The sequence below is a fragment of the Spermophilus citellus genome, assembly GCF_964194105.1.
Source record: "Spermophilus citellus genome assembly, chromosome: 8".
In the NCBI taxonomy this organism is placed as follows: domain Eukaryota; kingdom Metazoa; phylum Chordata; class Mammalia; order Rodentia; family Sciuridae; genus Spermophilus; species Spermophilus citellus.
In genome coordinates, this window is record NC_138189.1 from 103,213,042 (window position 1) to 103,235,305 (window position 22,264).

At 36.5% G+C, this 22,264-nt stretch overlaps 1 protein-coding gene across 1 annotated transcript in view; it reads left to right on the forward strand.

Annotated features, from left to right (window-relative positions):
• Positions 1–9,152: 9,152 nt before the first annotated feature.
• The window catches only part of CENPE (centromere protein E), a 71,937-nt gene continuing 58,825 nt past the window's right edge, over positions 9,153–22,264 (forward strand). Inside the window, exons 1-9 of the mRNA XM_081304331.1 lie at positions 9,153–9,283; positions 11,870–11,961; positions 14,339–14,428; positions 14,551–14,669; positions 15,244–15,363; positions 15,758–15,839; positions 16,008–16,075; positions 16,155–16,220; positions 21,602–21,653. Of these exons, the coding sequence (XP_081160457.1) occupies positions 9,228–9,283; positions 11,870–11,961; positions 14,339–14,428; positions 14,551–14,669; positions 15,244–15,363; positions 15,758–15,839; positions 16,008–16,075; positions 16,155–16,220; positions 21,602–21,653 (745 nt within the window). The 5' untranslated portion in view covers positions 9,153–9,227. The remainder of the gene's footprint in view (positions 9,284–11,869; positions 11,962–14,338; positions 14,429–14,550; positions 14,670–15,243; positions 15,364–15,757; positions 15,840–16,007; positions 16,076–16,154; positions 16,221–21,601; positions 21,654–22,264) is intronic.

Genomic DNA, 22,264 nt, shown 5'->3' on the forward strand with positions numbered 1-22,264 from the left:
AATGTGGAACCAACCTAGATGCCCTTCAATAGATGAATGGATTAAAAAACATGGCATTTATACACAATGGAATATTACTCAGCACTAAAATATAATAAGATCATGGCATTTGCAGGCAAATGGATGGCATTAGAGCAGATTATGCTAAGTGAAGATAGCCAATCCCTAAAAAACAAATGCCGAATGTCTTCTCTGATATAAAGGGGGTGACTCAAAATGGGATAGGGAGGAACAGCATGAGAAGAAGACTACCACTAAATAGGGAAGAGAGGTGGGAGGGAAAAAGAGGGAGAAGGGGAGTTGCACGGAAGATGGAAGGAGAACCTCATTGTTATACAGAATACATATATGAGGTTGTGATGAGAAAAAGAAAAAAAAAGTGTGTCACATTAGATTGGATAGAGAGAAAGGATGGGAGAGGAGGGGAGGAGTAGTGGGGATAGGAAGGGCAGCAGAATAGAATAGACATTTATAATAGATGTATTTACATTCAATGTATTATTATATGTCAAAATACATTCTGCTGTCATGTATGACTAAAAAAAATAAAAATAAATCATATGGTTTAAAAAAGTAAGATATAAATACTACTAGTAAGGAATTAAGGGATGATCAAGCCTTCTAGTATTCAGGGATCTGCAAATAAAAGCAATAATAAAATCTCTTTTTTCTATAAAATTGGAAAAAATAGAAATATTGTATTGATAATATCCAATGATGTTAAAGAAATGGGATAGTTTATATTCACTCTTCGTTGCAGCATGATAGGTACACATTATTGGGGAAGTAATTCAAACAAGGATATCATTTGAGTCAGCATTTCAATTCTAGCAATCTAGTCCATGAAAATAAAATCATGAGGATATAAACATATATGAAGATGGATTTTTGTATTAGAAGAAATGCTGAAAATTGAAAACAATCCAAACACCCCAAAAAGAATGATTAAACTACAGGAATAATTGAATATTATGCAGTCAATAAAAAAGGCAGATCTACATACTTACGCAGTCAATAAAAAAAGGCAGATCTACATACTTATTCCCTAGTATAAAAAGCAAATTTTTTCAGGGCTGGGGTTGTGGCTCAGCGGCAGAGCACTTGCCTAGACGTGCGAAGCACTGGGTTCGATCCTCAGCACTACATAAAAACAAATGAATAAATAAAATAAAGGCATTGTGTCCAACTACAACTAAAAAAATAAATATTTTTTAAAAATAAAATGCAAATTTTAGATCACAAATCCAAAATGATTCTCTTCTTAACAATATAAAATTAAGTGGTAATCATACAGATTACTTACATTTATTAAAGAGTCAGAAAAATGTAACATTAAACACTTTAGGAAAGATATCATTTGTTGAAGAAACATACATAGGCAATTTTAGATTTTTTTTTCAATAGGCTGGGGATGTAGTCAGTGCATAGTGCTTGTCTAGTGTTATGGTCTGGATAAGTGGTATTCTCTCAAAAACTCCTGTGTTAATACAGTTCAGAGGAGAAATAATTGGATTGTGAGAGCTGTAACTTAACTAGTCCACCCTAATTTGAAAGAACTAACTGGGTGGTAACTGTAGGTAGATGAGTTACTTGGGGGCATGCCCTGGAAGGGTGCACTCCTCCACACACACCTGCTTCCTTGCCATCAAGAACTGAGTAGCTTCCCTCTGCCACAATGTTCTGCCTCACCTCAGGCCTAGAGTGACAAACTCAGCCATGGACTAAACCTCTGAAACCATGAGCCAAAAATAAACTTTTCCTCCCCTAAGTTATTCTTGTCAGGAATTTTGGTCACAGCAACAAAAGCTAACACGCCAGCATGCCAAGGCTCTGGGTTCAATCCCCAACACCAGCAATATATACACCAAAAAAAGTGTCACCTAGATAATTCTTTCAGAATACTAAAATTATAGATTGCTATTTTCGCTGTTTTCTAGTTTTTTTGGGGGGGAGTGGAGGGGTGCAGGGAATTGAACTCAGAGATACTTAACCACTGAGCCACATCTTTAGACTTTTTTTTATATTTTATTTACAGAAAGGGTTTCCCTGAGTTGCTTAGGATCTCACTAAGTTGCTGAGGCTGGCTTTGAATTCATGATCCTCCTGCCTCAGCTTCCTGAACCACTGGGATTACAGGCATGCACCACCACACTCAGCTCTAGCTTGTTCCTTCTTTATTTATTTTTTATTTATATATGACAGCAGAATGCATTACAATTCTTATTACACATATAGAGCACATTTTTTATATCTCTGGTTGTATACAAGGTATATTCACACCACTTTGTATCTTTATACATGTACTTTGGATAATGATGTCCATCACATTCCACCATCACTTCTAACCTCACACCACCTCCTTTTCCCTCCCATCCCTCTGCCCTATCTAGAGTTCATGGGTGGAATAGATGAACTCTAGCTTGTTCTTAAATGGAGTGAACAACTAGTGGAACAAGGTATTGGAGGAGAATGGAGAGAAAGGAAGCAAAGACAAAAAAATGGAAGGACTCACCTCAGACATGACAGACACCTCCCTCTCTGGGAGTACAGGAAAAGCAAGAGGGGTCAGTGTGGAGATAGATCAGCTGGAGTGCAAGAGGTAGGGTGGGAAAACAGGGATTTGAGACATCCTGCCTGAAGGCCTTGGTTTCTCAATAAAGGTAGATATGACCTGAGATTGAGAAGAGCGCTCAAGATGTGGAATAGCAAATGCAGGAAAGAAGGAAGGCTCATCAAGGACAGAGGAGGAAAGGATACCTGTGCAGTTTTTATTATGCAGGCTTTCGAATGACATCCTCACTGCAAGACAAGATGGCAATGTAGTTTTGATTTCTAGCCAGAAACAGAAGAATGGATTTTGGTAGACTGCTATCAGTCTCTGCCATCTTACGACTGAGATTTTTCTCTGTAACATAGATCAACTTTCCCATTCCCTCACACATCCATACTCAATTTCATACTTATCCATGTTCAATTTGAACATGCTTCCTTTTAATTATTTTATTATTTTAATTGAATATATGTGTGTGTGCTTATGTGTGTGTGTATATATATATATGTATATGCATTGAGGAATGAGTAAAACAAGTTAATTAGCATACATATTACTTCACATACTTTTTGTAGTAAAAATGCTTAAAAATCTACTGTCAATTCAAGTTGCTTTTTTCTAATGAAGACTTCATAGATTTATTGAAACTGAAATGAACCTTAGAAACCCTATCATCCAATTCCTTCATTTTAAGGATGACAAAACAGTGACTCACAGAGATAAAAGATTTTCCGGTATTGCATAGCTTATAAATGGTGGAGTTGGACTAACCCAGGTCAGAGCAGCTTTCATCATGCCACACAAATCCTCTTTAACCATGATTAAGAGGGAAGAGCTCCTATGCCTGTGATCATTCTCTTCAAATTAAAAATAAGAATTATACTTTGGATATTGAGCATTGTATCTATTAAACAAAAATCATTCCTATCAAAGGTGATCACATCATATATATATATATATATATATATATATATATATATATATATAGCAATTAATTTTATATATTATATATAAAATAGGCAAGGATAGATAAGTAATGGATATATATATTTTTAACATAAGGGCTTCTCCGGATGCAAAATTTGCACCACATTGAGATCTTCAAAGCACTATCCATGATTATGCCTTTCATTTTTGGAAGGATTACAGTGCCCTCTGCAGTTCCAGCATAAATAACAGGAGAAATAATTAAAACATCAATTAACATGCCTCAGAAATTCACTTTCCCCTCTTGAACTGATGAATATTTAGGTAAAGATCACACTTTAAGCCATGTGAACCACAAAATCCATAGCAGGCACCTGTTTATGTAAAAATTATAGAAAAAAATATATGTGCATATATCTACAGATTAGTTTGATGAGAACACATTAGGAGATAGCATAGTAACCTATAAGAAGGCAAACTGGTACCTTATGAGTCAAATGTGGCAAGATTTTTCACTGTGAATCTTCCTGTACTATTTGAAATTTTTACCATATGCATATATTAATTTTTTAGATACAAAAATGTTAATCAAAATTTTAAATTACTTATTAAAGAAATTATAGGCTTCTAAATTTTAAGTCTTTCTTTCTAGAAGTTCCATAACTTAAGACAAGTACAATTATAAACTTATAATTCAAATTAAATTAAAACATAACTTCTATTATTACATGCAGCCCAGCATTTTCCCACTTTATTCGTGAAAAAGGAGTAGTTCATACAAGCTCAAGCTGGACAACAAAAACAAATCCTGAATAAATAGACTCTATTTTATGTACTTTTTAAATCTATTAACTCAAGTTTTTAACTTGAGAGAAACTAATCTTCATATGTCTAGATATTAATAATAATGAAAAATATACAATGTAAGGTAAATCTATTTCCCAACTCAGTCCATCTCCACCAAAATATTCCATATATTTTTCCAAAAATTACATTATAAGTATTTATAGAGTGACTGAATAAGCAATTTTTTTAAATTGAGCATTTATAGCACGCATCTTTCTGGGTGCAGGGGATAAGGAGTAAATAAAAACTACTTCAGTAACTTTGCGGAGTTGAAATTGTAGTGGGAGGAGACAGGTGTTATAAACACAAATTACTTTTCACATATTATTTCTGATAGTTATAAACAATATTTGAAAAGGGAGTTGCTATTTTACAGAAAGAGAGCAAGCTCTGACAAGATGACAGATACCAGATCACAGGGAAGGAGGAAAACATGGATATCTGGGGTAAGAGTCTGTAGCCAAAAGAACGCCAGCACAAAGGACAAGAAAGCAGCCTGTCCAGGAGTCAAGAAGCTGCCAGGGGCCAGTGTAGCTAGAGTGGAGAGAGCAAAGGGGAGGGTGGTAGGACATAAAGCCAGGGGAAAACCAGGGACAAGATTGGGGACTAAGGGTGTAGCTCAATGATAGACAGCATGTTTAACATACAGGAGGCCCTGTGCTCAATCCCCAGGACCAGGAGGAAAGAAGAGAGGAGAGGACAAGAGGTGAGGGGAAGGGAATTTAGTGGAGGGAAAAGGAGCAGAGGAGGCAGGGATCTTGAGAACCAAAAGAAAGACTTTGGGTTTTGGGGGTTTTTTGTGTGTGTGAGAGAGAAATTGGGTATGGGATGTGGAGGGGTGACACTGGGGATCTTGAGAGAGGAGTGACCTGACTTATATTTTAAAGGATCCAATTGTTATGCTAAGAATAAACTGACAGCAGGATGGGAAAGTATAGTAAGAAACCATGTATTTTGGACCGGGTAGATAGCAGACATGGAGATAAATGGCCATATTGTGGAGTATTCTCCAGGTAACCTCAAAAGAATTCTCCAATATGCTAAATATAGACTTGGAGAGAAAAGGAGAAGGTGAAGAGCCCGGCAACATAGTTTGCAGCCTGGGTAACTAGAAGGATGAAATTGCCATCAGCTGAGAGTAACAACTGCTGATTGAGCAGGTGTTAAGGGGAAGATCATGAATTTGGTATTAGATACTTAAGTTTCAATGTCTATTACATATCCAAAATGGATAGGTGAAAAATAAGGTATATGTTTACTGAACAGACTTCTTTATTTGAGCAGGTGAAAATGATGTTGGAGGACATAAAGGAGCAACCAGGAAAGGACAGGATCTCTACACACATGATGAGACTTTCAGAATGGAGAACAGACAGTTCATCCATTCACAACCAAGAAGATAGGTATGTAAGCACAGATGCAAGTAGGCAGGTAGACGAATGCATGTAGACAGGTTGACAGAAACTACTGCAATGTCTCCTCCAGAAACTCCTGTTTTCATAGTGAAATAAATCAATGAGTCCCTTTTACTGTTTTGCTTGAAATCCTCCAAAGGCTTCCCCTCTCTATAAGAATAGGGTTCAAATATTTTATCACAGCCCACAGGACGCACAGGACCTACCCCCACCTCCTGTCTCCATTGCCACAAATACTTAAGCCATAAGGGCCTTCCTTCTGTGTCTCAGAAACACAATGAATTGACAAGACTTGGATTCTCTAATTTAATTGTCCCTGTATCTGGTAAGCTCTGTCCCTTGCCATCCCAAGTCTGGCTAATTCTTTCCATATATGTCTCATTTCAAAGGTACTCTCCCTAAATCTTTCTTGAACATCCCATCTAAAATGACCCTTCCTTCTCTCAGTTATTTTACTTATATACTTATTCTGTGTTAGCTGCATCTTCCTATAAGAGTGTTTTCTCCCTCCCTCTCCTCTTCCTGTCTGTCAGTATGCCTGTATATTTCTTCTCAGTATTCATCCCCACATGATATAGGTGTGTGTGTGTGTGTGTGTGTGTGTATGCACACATATATATGTGTGTAGGGTGTGTGTTTGTGTGTGTGTGTGTGTGTGTGTGTAGACACAGAGATAGGGAAGGAAAGAGAGAGAGTGATAGATGGATATTTTTGTGCATTATTCATTTCCTCTAAAAGAATAGCTGCTCCATGACAACAGGTGCTTTACCTATTCTATTCACTCTTATGCCTCCTATTTGCCACACAGTAGTAGCTCAATGAACATTTCTTTTTTAAATTTTTATTTTTTAATATATTTTCATTTGTTCTAATTAGTTATACATGACAGTGGAATGCATTTTGACACATCATACATAAATGGAGTATAACTTCTCATTCATCTGGTTGTACATGACATAGTTACACAGGTTGTGTAATCATGTATGCACATAGGGTAATAATGTCTGGTTCATTCTACTATTATTCCTATCCGTGTATCCCCTCCCCTCTTTTCATTCCTCTCCTTTCACTCCCCTCTACCTAGTCCAAAATACCTCTATTTCTCCTTTCTTTATTGTGAATTAGCATCCGCATATCAGAGAAAATATTCAGCCTTTGGTTCTTTAGGATTAGCTTATTTCACTTCGAATAATAGTTCCATCCATTTACTGGCAAATGCCATAATTCCATTCTTCTTCAAGATTGAGATATATTCCATTGTGTATACATACCACATTTTCTTTATCCTCAATGAATATTTCTTGATGAACAAAATTGATAGGTCAAATGAAAATGGAGATGTAAAACATATATAAGCCTGGCATATAGTAAATGTCCAATAAATGTTGCCTGCTATGATGATGACCACAAAGACAGCCATGGAAACAGTCACAAGCACAGCTGAGAAAGGCTAATGCTTCCTCTCTGCTTGTGAATCAATCCCTTTTATCTCATCAGAGACTTTTATTAGCTACATATTCCTTCTTCCTCTTCATAGACTCCTTCCCTTCCACAATACATGTGCTGCTGATTGAGCAGGTTGTGAGGGGAATATTATAGGTATTTGCCCATAATTAAAAAAAAAAAACAACTTAAAACATATTTTCTTTAACTTTGTGTTATATGTTAGTCAATTTTCCATTACTGTAACAAATATCTGAGATAAATCAACTTACAAAGAGGAAAGGCTTATTTTGGCTCACAGTTTTGGAGGTCTCAGTCCATAATAAGTTGGCCCATTGCTTTGGACCAGTGGCAGTACATGATGGTGGGAGTGAGTGGCAAAGGAAGCTCTCACTTCATAGTGGCGGGGAAGCAAAAGAGGTGGCATGGAGGAGATGGGGGTGAGGGGATGAGGTCCCAAAGAAGGCATGCTTCCAGAGCATGCCCCCAGCCACCTAACTTTCTCCCAATAGGACCCACATCTTAAACCCATATCTACCACCTCCCAATGGTACCAAACTGGTGACCTTTAATACATAGGCCTTTGGGGGACATTTATCCCAATTCTAGGGTTTTGATTTTTGGCAGTACTGGGGATTCAACCCAGGGTACTTTATCTCTGAACAACATGTTGAAATTTTTTTTTTTAAGAGAGAGTGAGAGAGGGGAAGAGAGAGAGAGAGAGAGAGAGAGAGAGAGAATTTTTAATATTTATTTTTTAGTTCTCGGCAGATCGAACCCGGGCCGCACGCATGCCAGGCGAGCGCGCTACCGCTTGAGCCACATCCCCAGCCCCTTCAATGTTGAAATTAGTAGGCTTTTGTATGTATATATCTAGATATAAATTCTTAATATAATTGCTGTCATAAAGAGTATTTGAATCTTCCGTTTTTATTAATATTGCCAAATGACTTCCCAAAATACTTCTATTGAAGTAGAGTTTTCAACTCTATAATGAACAATTATTAGTAACTGTAGGTCATGTGTTTAGTGAGGGAAAGTGTGGATAATTCTTGATGTTCCCTAAATCAATCAAGAAAAAGACTGAAACTTCTAAAAAAACCATGTTGGTACTTTTCTGTAACATATATTTAAAACAAAGGAAAATCAAGCACTTTGGGGGCAGGGCAGGTAATTAAAGCACTTTCTCTCTTCAGTTAATTGAAGTTTCAGCACCTATGGCTGGGGTTGTGGCTCAGTGGTAGTGTGTTTGCCTTGCACATGTGAGGCACTGGGTTTGATCCTCAGCATCACATAAAAATAAATAAAGATATTGTGTCTATGTGTAGCTAAAAAATATTTTTTTAAAAAAGAAGAAGAAGTTTCAACACATTACTAAATAAGTTCTTCCAGTCTTCAGTCATTCTTCTCCCTAAGCTCAGCAATTCACAGCCAATGAAAACGGAAGTTACATAAAGAAAAAGAAAAAAAAAAAACTAAAAACAGAAATTCTACGGAGCACAAATGACTACTTCTGAACGGAGCACAAATGACTACTTCTGAAAGGGACAGTGAATTTCAACCTTTGTCCTCTGAGGTATCTTTTAAAAGTAAGTGGGGTGGGAGGGCTGTTTTTTATTCTCGTTTTTTAAGATCGTGAATTCTCTTCTGTTAGGGAAAAACTACGTACCTTTGCCTAGTTTCTTCTACAGACTGCAAACTCTTTTAAGAGAGGTATTTGTACCCCAAATACCTCTTTTAGAAAATAACAGCCTTTTCACCTATTACCAAGCAACAGCTTCCCAGACCCCGCCTCCAAGGTCCGCTCCTCTTTGCAACCAGACCTTTAAAGTCCCCCTCCACTGGAGAGCGGTGGGCGCGCCTCTCTCCTCCCCCCTGGCGCCGCGCTGCAAATGGAACAGTCCACGACGTCATGAGGCCGCGGCTCAATCAGATGCGGCGTTTGGGAATTTTTAAACTTAAAGGCGGGGCGGCCCTAGAGTCCAGGGTGTCGGCGGTGTGGTTCCCAGTTTCCTCACCATTTTCCTGGGACCTAGGCTGGCAGGATGGCAGAGGAAGGTGCCGTGGCTGTCTGCGTGCGAGTCCGGCCGCTCAGCAGCAGGTAGGTGGACGCGACAGTGGTCTGGTCGCCAGTGCGGCCTGGGGCGCGGCCCGGGTCGGAGGGTAGAGACCTTCCTTGGCTTTTCCTGGAGTTGCTACCTTCTGGCCCCGCTGCGTAGTAACTACGCGGTTTGCCCGCTTTGTGCCGCTGTTCCCCCGTCTGTAAAGTGACCGAAGGATCTTAATCGGACTTGCTGACAGTAAAGACCTTCACCCGTGCCCTGCACTTCCTTTCTGGCATCGGTGCCTCCCTGATCTCCTCACCCTGGAGAAGTCGTGTCATAGTTACTTGTTTTACACTTAACTAGCTGTCTGAACTCTCTGAGAGCAAGGACTTGCATTGCATTTAGTAGATGCTCAAGACCTTATCCATCCATTCATTCAACAAATTTTACTAATGATTTTTTTATTCACAAGTTCAAACACATAATAGCATCCTTGTCCTGTGGATCTTTCCTCCTAGTGTGAGGAAACAATACAGTAAACAATGTTAAGTGGTGATATATGAGTAGTAAATGCTATCAAAAGAAAAATCAAAAAGAGAAATTAAGTTTGGTTTTTCTAGCCCCTGGCCTTCAACTCAAAATGCTATGCTAACACTTTTTCTATTTGAAAAATTGTTATTAAGCGCTACGGTCTGTTTAACAAATGAGATTGTCAAGATTTTAAATTTTCTATTTTTAAGAAGCTCATTCTCTAACTGGGTGTAAAATAACTACATAAAGAAGCCATTACAATACATTATGATTGCCCAGTGGAGAATGTTTGCCAGAGGAGTCATTAGCCTATCAGAGATGACAGTTTGGGTGAGGCAGGCTGGTGGCTGTAAAGTCCTGACACTTCATGAATGGAAGAATATGTAAGTAACTTAATGGAAGGGAAGGACAATGGTAATCCAGGTATGGAGAGGTTAAGCTAACATCATTTTAGGAACAGCTTCAGATTAGTTGATTTGTTTGACACTTAAGGTGTATGCAGGAATTTAGAGGAAAATGAGGTTGAAGAGAGAAGTGACATGGTCCATGTGTCCTGTGCCATGCTAAGTATTTCATAAGTTTCTAGAAGGTTATTAAGGTTTGAATCAATAGGACATAATCAGAGTTGTATTGTTTTCTTCCAAATTTGAATGTCTTTACTTTTATATGTCTACTCACTGGATAGAGACAGTTTGGGTAGTATGCACACCTTTATCTAATTGGCAATTAAAATAACAACAAGACACACCTGACTCCAATGAAATTTATTGTTTTATGTTTATATGTCATCCCTAATTATACTTAAGTCTTTCTGTTTGGGAAATATTAATTTCAAATTCAAAAAATCATAATGCTGTGAAACTGGAAAAAAACTGATCTTGGAGATCAGTTAATACAGTTCTCTAATTTTACAGATGAGAAATTGAGGTGCATAGAAGATAAATGGCTCCTTGAAAACCACCCCAGTACCAGCTAAGACTTGAACTCTCTTTCCAAAGCCTCCTGCTTTTTCTCCTGACCAATCATGCCTATATGTTTGGGTTCTAGTACTATGCTGTTTTTGTTACTATAGCTCTGTAGTATAATTTGAAGTCAAGTATTATAATGCCTCCTGCTTTACTTCTCTCACCACGAATTGCTTTGGCTATTTCAGGCCTCTTATTTTTCCAAATGAATTTCATGACTCCTTTTTCTGTTTCAATGAAGAAGGTCATTGAATCTGTGTAGCACTTTTGGTAGTATGGCCATTTTGACTGTTTCTGCCTACCCAAGAACATGGGAGGTCTTTCCATCTTTTAAGGTCTTCTTCAATCAATTTCTTTCTTTAGTGTTGGATAGTTTTCATTGTAGAGGTCCTTCACCTATTTTGTTAGGTTGATTTCCAAGTATTCTTTTGTTTGAGGCTATTGTGAATAGGATAGTTTTCCTAATTTATTTATTTATTTATTTATTTATTTTCTTTCTTTCTTTCTTTCTTTCGAAGGATAACAAGCAGAGCTGTATTTTTAATCTATCCTTTCAGCTGCCAGTACTGGGTGGGAAGTTGGAAGTGAAGGGCTTCACAAGGAAACTCCCATAAGAGGACTGGTGTGGGAGGCCATCCTCGAAAGTGATTTGAGTTACCTCCCTGGCTCGGTAAGAAGGCTCTAACACAGTTATGTCTAAGCGCCTCTCACCCAGCCAAGGAGGTAACTCGAATCACTTTCGAGGATGGCCTCCCACAGACTGGAGATCACAAAACCCCTATTTAGAGAGTTGAACTCTGAAACTTCCAACATGGACTTTTCATCTTTTCCTTATATATGTGATAAAAGTTATAACCATCTTTTGTTGTTGTTTTTGGTTCTGGGAATTGAACCCAGGGACACTACCATTTTTTTTTTATTTTGAGACAGGGTTTTGCTAAGTTGCTAAGGTTGGCCTCAAGCTTGTGATCCTCCTACCTTAACCTGAGTCTTTGGTGTTATAGGCATACAGTATCACACTTGGCTAGTTGTTACCGTCTTTTAAAATGTTCTTTAGAACATGAAATCTTTTAAGTTATCCTTCCTATAACATGACTTATATGATCAGTTATATTATACTAAAATGTAGTGTTTTTATTCTTTTAGAGAGGAAGAACTTGGAGAAGCTACACAAGTTTACTGGAAAACTGACAATAATGCTATTTATCAAGTTGATGGGAGTAAATCCTTCAATTTTGGTAAGCTTATAACAGCATCAAAAGTTAGCCTGGGATGGGGTTGTGGCTCAGTGGCAGAGCTCTTGCCTCGCACATGTGAGGCACTGGGTTTGATCCTCAGCAGCACATAAAAATAAATAAACAAAATGAAGATATTGTGTCCATCTATAACTTTAAAAAAAAAGTTAGCCTGTTAAGCTTGTTATCCTTTTACTATTAAGAGTACTTGGGGGATAGTAGGGGATAGGAGGGGGATAGTAGGGGATAGGAAAGGTAGCAGAATACAACAATTACTAATAGGGCATTATGTAAAATTGTGCATGTGTAACCGACGTGATTCTGCAATCTGCATTTGGGGTAAAATTGGGGGTTCATAACCCACTTCAATCTAATGTATGAAATATGATATGTCAAGAGCTTTGTAATGTTGTGAACAACCAATAAAAAAAAAAAAGAGTACTAAAGGCAGATCATTAAAGATTTGTAAACTGCTTCACTGGAACCAAAAAAATTATTTGTCCATCATGGATGAAAAGAAAGATAATAAATTGATGTTGAAAGCAGTTATAATTTTAGTGCCTTATAGCTGAAACTAATATTTTTCTCCTTTTGTTTATTTATTTATAGCGTAAAACTCCATAAAACCAAATTATATTGTACAGTATCAAGTCATCATTAAGATCTTTCAATTTAGTATACTCTTTTTGCAATTATTTTCAAACTCTTAATGAAGAAGATGTTTCTTCTTTATCTGCTAAAATATATCAGGGACTCATCTCTGCTTTTGTGGAGCTTATCTAAAGGCATTAAATTCATGATGAGATAAGCTTTGTGGGAATTTTTAGTGGAGGATCTAATTTAGTCCAATAATCCAAAAAAGGTTCTGCTACAATGAAACACAAAGGCTAGCTATGCCAAAAGGACTTTGAGGCCTTAAAGATAACTAAATTGATTTCTTCATTGACTAAACATATATAATGTCCCAGCCATTGTTCTGAGCAGTTCATGTTAATATACTTGTTTAATCTTCCTGACAAATCTATGCAGTAGGTACTGTTGCTTTCCCATTTTAATGAGGGACCAAAATAGAGGGCTAGAGTCACACAATCAGCAAGTGGAAGAATTGGTCTCCAATCTGTTCTATTCATGCTAACAGAACTGCTTCCAAATCTGGACAGAAACGGGTCTGCTCAATAATCTTAAGAATGAATAAAAGTGTTGGTGTTAAACCACAAAACCAATAAGTAATGTTTTACAGCAGAGAAGTATAGAAGATGAAATGATTGCTTGTAAATGATTGTTGATATTAGCATAATTTTTTAAAAAAATTTTGTAGTTATAGATAGACAACATGCCTTTATTATATTTGTTTATTTTTATGTGGTGCTGAGGATTGAACCCAGTGCCTCACACATGCTAGGCAAGTACTCTGCCTTGAGATAGGAAAGTTCCATGAGATAGGAAAAAAAAGCATAGCACAGGGTTCACTTTTATCCCTGGGTTACTACAATTTTACTACTGCTTTCTTTCAAATATCCACAACCACAACCCCTTATCATAACTTTTTTAGAAGGTAAAAACAGTCTGTGCTAGGCATTGTAAATCCAAATTAAGGGATACCCAAGCATTCAGACTCCTGTACTATAGGGTTTTAGTGGCTATGTATGGTCATCAAAGATTTGGACTCCTCCATCTGCCTGAGGCATTAAAATTTGAGTCATCTACCAGTTCTCCTCATTCTGAAATCATGTCACCTGAGCAGCCTTCAGTTGGCACTTGGATTTCTCATACACTTCTGCCTGCAGGGCAGATATGTGGTCATGATAGAGCAGCATGATCACTGAATTTCTCACGGCAAATCAGTATGTTTCCCTCCCAATTTACAAATCTATTTCCTGTGAGCCACCGTTAAAACAAAGATCCATTTTTGTGTGTGTCCTAGCAAAAGCAAAGAAATCAAACCTTAGGAGGGCAAACTCATCAGTGCAAAAGCTACCCTTAATTCTAAGCACAGTAATGGTTCATATCTCCTAGGTATTAACCATATACTTACAATAATTCAATAACGATGATAATATGTGCCCATTTTACACATTGGGGCACAGAGACAGTAACTCCCTTGGTCAGTGTCACACAGCTTTGATTCCAGAGCTCCATATGCACCACAATGCCTTACTGCCATTTGAAAACACAAAGGTTAGGTGACTTTTGTTTTTTCTGTATGGGGACCAACACATTATCTTTGTGTATTTTCAGAAGACAAAAAGGTTGAAGAAAATACTTTCGTAAATATCTTGTCATCCTAGTCCCTGACAATTTTATTTCTTTGAGTGATTACTAATTCAGAGTGAGAACACAGTTGATTTGTTTGACATCTATGTTTTTCTTGTTTTCTTAGATCGAGTCTTTCATAGTAGTGAAACTACTAAGAATGTCTATGAGGAAATAGCAGTACCTATCATTGATTCTGCTATACAAGGCTACAATGGTTTGTATTCCTTTGATGCTATAGAAACATTTTAGTCTTGAGCATCTACTCAACAAGCATTGACAGTTTCACTCACTGTAGATTTATTTTTAATCCTTGCATGTGTGTATTTTGTTTTATAGGCACTATATTTGCCTATGGGCAGACTGCTTCAGGAAAAACACATACTATGATGGGTTCAGAAGATTGTTTGGGAGTTATACCCAGGGCAATTCATGACATTTTCCAAAAAATTAAGAAGGTAATAACTTAGCTAACTTCCTAGTAAAAATAGTAATAATTGGATAGCAGTCTTAGAGTTTTCTTTTATAATTATAAAAGGAAGCAAATTTACATTTATCTCTTGAGTTCCATGAGATAGGAAAAAAGGCATAGCACAGGGTTCACTTTTATCCCCATAGGTTACTGCAATAAAGAGTAGATGTTGGTTAAAAAAAAAAAGAGAGAAGCAGAAGGTCAGAATACACAACTAGTTACAAGTTGGGTTTGAGTTAGTGTTTTCATTAAAATAAGAGCATCTCTTGTTAGGGTTTTACTTTGAGTCTGGAGAGTTGGATTGGGTGGTCTCCTCTTATTCATGATGGCACACTTTTCATTATTTCTAAAACAATGCTTTTGTATTTTTATGTTTGTTATGAACACAGAACCAGGGGTTTTATTTGTTTTACAAAGATTATTACCTTCCTTACCTCTTTAATAATAATGGGTAAGCGTTCAGTATTAGATTTTCATAAATGGATGCTTTCTGATGCTTTCACACATTTTTTTTCCTCCAGTTGCTTTCTGATGCTTTCACACATTTTTTTTCCTCCTAGTTTCCTGAGAGAGAATTTCTCTTACGGGTGTCTTACATGGAGATATACAATGAAATCATCACAGATTTACTCTGTAACACTCAAAAAATGAAACCTTTAATAATTCGGGAAGACATCAACGTGAGTATTCGAGTTAGCTGGCTTTAAAACATATTCACTTATTGGAATTGCTCTGCATATTTTTTTAAAGTATTTCCTTTTTTTTTTTGGTTTTCTTTCTATGGTTTTTTGTTTGTTTGTTGTTTTCAAGTGTTTATAGAGAGATCCATTTTTTCAGCAATCTGTGTAGTTTTAAAGTACTGATAGATTAAGTGCCTAAAAATAGCAAGATGGTAGGCTTTGATGTACACAGTGACTTGTGATTATTCATAGAGTTGTTTGCTATTTTTTTTTTTACAGAATAATCAATCCATTTTTTTAACTTCCTCAAGTTCTGAAATAGTTTATACCATCTTTTTGAAAAGCAAACTTATAAATGACTTTTTTCTAATCTTTCCATAATTACTGGTTTCAGAGGAATGTGTATGTTGCTGATCTCACAGAAGAAGTGGTTTATACCTCAGAAATGGCTTTGCAGTGGATCACAAAGGGAGAAAGTAAGACCGCTGTATTTCTTTGAAATGCTTACAAAAACTTCAATAATCCCATTTTTAATTGTTAAGCTAAAATAAAATAGGCTTCAAATCGCACTTAGGCTAAAATAAAATCAGTGTTTTTCTTGAACTTTAACGTGTATGTAGCTGAAATATAACTCATTTTTACAGAGAACAGACATTATGGAATAACAAAAATGAATCAAAGAAGTAGTCGTTCTCACACTATTTTCAGGATGGTATGTAATTATTTCCCCAATATTTTATCTTTCAAAGTAAGAATACACTAATTTTCTACAAGTTGCCTTTTCTGTCTAGATTTTGGAAAGCAGAGAGAAAGGTGAGCCTTCTAATTGTGAAGGATCTATCAAAGTGTCCCATTTGGTGAGTACTAATGAATCATAATAATGTACCATAGGAGCCAAAACAAAGTGTCATTAGCTGTTGGATGTTTGGTTTTATGAGAACTGTTAACTAAATAGGAAAATATATATATAAATTTGCAGTTTAACTAGTCTTGTCACAAATATCAGATTACTAGCAGAAATGTTGTAGGAAGAATTTAGAGAATATTTCTTTCTATTATATCATGGCTCCCATCTCCTAAAATTTAGATGTAAGGCTTACAGGAGTTGAAGTTTTTTCTAACCACCAAAGAAGTAAGATTGTTTTTTATGCATATCTAAGAGTTTAAGTAATCTTGGAATTTGGAGATTTTTTTTTCTTTAATTAAAACTCAGACTTGTGTGATCAACAACAACAACAACAACAACAAAAACTAGCTAGAATGGGTAAAACAAATTACATTATTCAGGTCTTTTTAAATTTTTTTAGAAACAATAAAAATATATGTTTTATATTATAAATGGTGGTTTGTGTTTGTTTTGGGGTTTTTTGCTGGGTGCTGCAGATCCAACCCAGGACATTGTGTGTGCTAGGCAAATGCTCTACCACTGAGCTTCACACCCAGGCCATAAACAAGGTTGTAGACTATAAATCCCTTGAAGAGAAGAGTGATGTCATGTTCATCTTTGTAGCCCCAACATATTGCATATTTATTGCAATAAATATTTACTGAACTTTAGCATTATGCAAACTTTCCCTTTTCTCCACATAAGTACATCATTACCTTCTTGCTACACTATACCATAGCTGTTTCTTGCTCCTTCCCTGTCCTTTTTCATTGTTGATCTGTTCTCCATCAAATTCTTTTTTCTTTTTTCCTGTGTGTGTGTGTGTGTGTGTGTGTGTGTGTGTGTAATCGGTTGTTTTTAGTTATACATGGCAGTAGGATTCATTTTAACAATTATAAAAGCATGGAATATAATTTGTTCTAATTTAGTCTCCGGTGTTTCCCCTTTTTCTTCCCTCCTCCCTCTGCCTGTTTCCTTCCCTCTACTCCTTTTGCTATTTACTCATCGTTTTGTTGTTGTTGTTTAATTAATATCTTACGGATGTACGTGATGGTAAGATTTACTGTGATATATTCACTTATGTACATAGGAAAGTTATGTAATATTCATTCTACTGTCTTTCCCTAGCCCATCTCTCCTCCCTTCCCTCTTTCCCCTTTGTCTACTCCACTGATCTTCCTTCTATTCTTTTTTTTTTTTTAATTCCCTCCTTTGTTTTGGATTAGCTACCACATATCAAAGAAAGCATTCTACCTTTGGCTTTGGGGGACTTACTTGTTTCACTTGGCATGATAGTCTCCAGTTCAATCCATTTGCTGGCAAATGCCATAGTCATTCTTTTTTTTTTTTTTTTTTTTTGGCTGAGTAATACTCTGTTGTTTATATAATACTACATTTTCTTTATCCATTCATCTGTTGAAGGACATGTTGGTTGGCTCCATAGCTTGCCTATTGTGAATTGTGCTGCTATAAACATTGAGGCGGCTACAACACTGTAGTATGCCGATTTTAAATCCTTTGAATATATACTGAGGAGTGGCATAGCTTAGTTATATGGTTCCATTCCTAGTTTTGGGGGGGAATGTCCATACTGCTTTCCAGAGTGCTTGCAGTAATTTGCAATCCCATCAACATATATGAGTATACCTTTTTCCCACATCCTCACCAGCATTTACTATTATTTGTATCCTTGATGATTGCAATTCTGACTGGAGTAAGAGAAAATCTCAGTACACCTTTAATTTTCATTTCTAATTGCTAGAGATACTGAACATTTTTTCATATATTTGTTAACCATTTGTATTTCGAGAAGTATCTATTTAGTTTCTTTTCCCATTTATTGATTGGGTTATTGGGGGAGTGTCTTTGTTTTTTGGTTTGGTTTTGTTGTTAGTGGTGGTGGTGGTATTTTTGGTGTTAAGTTTTTTGTGTTCTTTGTGTAGATATCAATGCCCTAACCTAGGTATAAGTGGCAAAGATTTTTTTCCCATTCTGTAGGCTCTCTTTACACTCTTAATTTTTTCCTTTTCTGTGAAGAAGCTTTTTAATTTGATGCCATCCCACTTACTTGTTTTTAATTTTACTTCTTCTTAGGCTTTTAGAGTCTTATTAAGGAAGTCAGTTCCTCAGCCAACATGTTGAAATGTTGGACCTACATTTTCTTCTTTTTTTTTTTTTCCTACATTTTCTTCTAACAGTTGCAGGGGTTCTGGTCTAACTTCTAGGTCTTTGATCCACTTTGAATGAAGTTTTGTGTGGGATGAGAGATAGGGGTTAAGTTTCATTCTACTACATATGGATTTCCAGTTTTCCCAGCACAGTTTGTTAAAAAGGCTATCTTTGGTTTTGACACCTTTGTCTTCTATGAGATAACTGTGTTTATTGGGTATATCTTTGTGTCTTCTATTCCGTTGGTCTGCATGCCTGTTTTGGTGCCAATACCATGGTATTTTTGTTACTGTAGCTCTGTAGTATAATTTGTGATGTGGTATTGTGATACCTCCTGCTTCACTTTTCTAAGGATTGCTTTGCAAGGCCTAAATTCTTCAGCTTGATATGGGATGTGATTTAAGATTACCTTATTTGGTTAGAACAATGAATACTAACATACTTGTTTGGGCTGTTTTTAGTTTATTTTAAACAAAATTACTAGACTATAGGACTCAAGAACTTGTTACATGTTATTTGGTGTTCTGATAATAATTTAAAAGTAAAGACTTTGCCATATTAAAAAAAAAAAGACTACCTTATTCGATTTGAAAACTATAGAGAAAAATTAATCAACAGTATATTTATTTATTTTCAGATTTCATGAAAGCAAATTCTTACTATTCCATTCTAACTTTATTTTAGTGTAAAAAGTGTATCTCTTATTTTAGTAGACTTTAATGTTGTTTTAATGTAACAACAACAAAAACAAACTAAACTCTTCCAACACCAGTGATTTTTTTTTTTTCTTTTAAATACGCTTGATGTATTCAGTGCTCTATTTGGTGATTATCCTCACCTTCCTCAATGCTCAATCTGTGGTCCTTGGACATTATCTGGGACATCCCTTTGGCCTACCCACTTCCTGTAAGAATCTTCTTGGGAAGAATTCTTCTTGAAGAATCATCTTCTGGCTCTTTGGAGGTGACTCTTTCCTAATTGTCTCCTGGCCTTGTGGGGATGATAATATTTAAGTTCTCTCAGCTCTACTCCTCCATTCCCTTCTGTGTCTTCTTTTCTCCTGCCCTTCTAAAAAAACTCAGGCGTGTTCTGTGGCTTTTCTTACTTCAGATTCTTACACTCAGATATTCTTTCACCATTTCTGTATTGAAGATTGCTGAATATTTATTTTTATCTACAGTCTCTGAGATTGCTGGAATTATGCATGCTACTGTTATCTCAAACTGCAGTATAAATAAAATTAATTTCTTACAGCAGTAGTGACTATTCTGCTTTTTCCAGGAAAGCTTTGTCAATTTTAACTCTTTAATTCAATTAATCTTTGTTGGTATTTCTCTTTGTCCTGTTGTCTCATTTCTTATTTTGTACATTCCTGTGGTATATTCATTTAGATCCTCGTTTCTCTTGAATTACTACATTGATCTCCTGAAACCTGGCCTTCATGACTCTGGTCTTCCTTTCTCCAGTCTATTATACAAATTTGAAATTTATCTAAGCACTGCTTTTGTTATGTCACTTCTTGGACAAGAAATGTACTTCCTCTGCTCCACATGAGTTCCTCTCCTAGATGGGGCCTCTTGGAAGCTTTGGATAGGTGTCTTTGGTTAGGAGTACTTGTTCCCACTGTCATGACTTCACTCATGCTGCTTCACTCCTTAACCACTTTGCCTTTGATTATGAATCTGGATCATCTGTAGTGGACACTATGTAAGGACCATTAGACTTCTGATTATTTTAGAGAAGAAAGTATCTGAGATAGAACTACAGAACTATACTTACTTGCCTACACCCTGAAAATCTCCACAGAGAAATAACTTAAAGCTCTTTCTTTTAATGTATTCTGAATATATAGAGAGAGTTTCTCATGCTCTGGGTACAATGTTGGGTTCTGAGATTAAAAGAATAAATGATACATTCCTCTGTTACTTAATACACAGATAATTTCTACTGCTGCCTCTCCAGACCAAGCTGCCATCATCTCACCTGGATTCTGCACTAGTCTCCTACCTTGGCTGCCTGCTACCGCTCCTGTCCCTCTCTAATCCATTCTCCACTCAAGGGCACAGTTGATGCCTTAGAAAGTTGAATCTGATTGTATTAGTACTCCCCCGTATAAAACCCTCCAGTGGCTTCCTGTTGCATTTAGGAAACCTGGAATTCTTAGTCTTGCTTAAAAAACCCTGCATAATGTTATCACTCCTTCTCTTACCCTGTCTTTTTCCTGCTTAAGTTCACCACTCTGCCCTTTCTACATTTTTTAACACACCAAGGGCACTCTGGTTTGTGACCCGGTATGCTGGCTTACCTTCTGTCTAGACTGCCATTTCCCTTAATCTTTTCATAACTGCCTTTCTTAGCCTGATGACTGGCCTTCCCCTACCACCCCATCCAGAAGATGTGTTCTGCTCCTCCCTCTGCTCTCTTCCAGCTCTATTTGAATTATCCACTACTTTTATCACAATATATTTCTCACATGTCTTTTTCTCTCTCTTCTTAACAACCTCCTCTTCTGTAGAATACAAGCTCTGTGAGAGCAGAGACCTCATTTGTCTGGTTCTCTGCTATTTCCCCAGCAACTAATGCACTGCCTAGAACATGATAGATATTCACTTTTTTTTTCCCCCACTATTATTTGTAAAATGAAAGAGGTATGCTTTTGAAGATGCTACAGGGTAGTCAAGGACTCAAATGACTTGTTCTACAGGAGTTAAACTATAAGAGTAAGTCATATCTAATAAAGTGTTCTGGGTACATAGTGGAAGTAATGTTTCAAAAAAAATTCAAAGTGTGGGGTAGGAAGAGTAAAGTTGGCACAGCTACACTAAGGAGGTAACATTTATCCTGGTTCTTGAATAAAGAGTAATAAGGGCAGATTAGAATGTTAGAACCTACTGCTGCCACAAGTGCTGGGTTGCAAAGAATCATGTTCACCTTGGTAAAGTTTTGGACTATATAGGAAACAACCTACTGTGATCTGCAGCATGATAGAGTATATGTCATAAAGAAAGAAAAACGACACATAGAGACTACTTTGACTCAAGATGATATATTATCTCAAGAAGAAACACAAGAATTTAGATGGGACATTCAGATATGCCATGTATTAAAAATGTTCTTTCAATAGTTTGGACTTTATTATTTCTAATTATTCCTCCTGAAGGTTTATTTTCATTTGTCCTACAGAATTTGGTCGATCTTGCAGGCAGTGAAAGAGCTGCTCAAACAGGAGCTGAAGGTAATGAGAACTAGTAAAGTAAATTAGTCTTAGTGCCTTCTTTTATGGGATAAAAATGCTTCTAAGCATTTTTTAAAACTGATAATAGTAATTTTCTGCTATAATTCCCTAACACAAAAATCAGCATCTATATATGACTAATTATTTTCTTTGAACTATTGTAGCATCTATTAAAAAGCTAAAGTTATGTAATTAATAGATTAGTATATCTGGGAAGCCCATGAGAATTCCACGAAAACTATTTAAATTTCTACAGTTAGTAAGGATATTAAGAAAGATAGCTGAGCCTAGTGGCACATGCCCATAATCCCAGTAGCACAGGAGGCTTAAAAGTTCAAAGCCAACCTCAGCAACTTAGCAAGGCTCTAAACTTAGCAAAACTCTGTCTCAAAAAAAAAAAAAAAAAAAAAAAGTACTGGGAGCTTAGCTTGGCAAAAAAGGACTCCTGGGTTCAATCTCTAGTACAGAAAAGAAAAAAAGGAAGGTAGTAGGAAGTATCTTTCCAGTACTAACATTCTGATTCTAGGATACATGGTAAGTATATGCAGATTCTTTCATTATACCTTTGCCCTTTCAAAATTTATGTAGACTAATCTCCATTAGAAAATGAG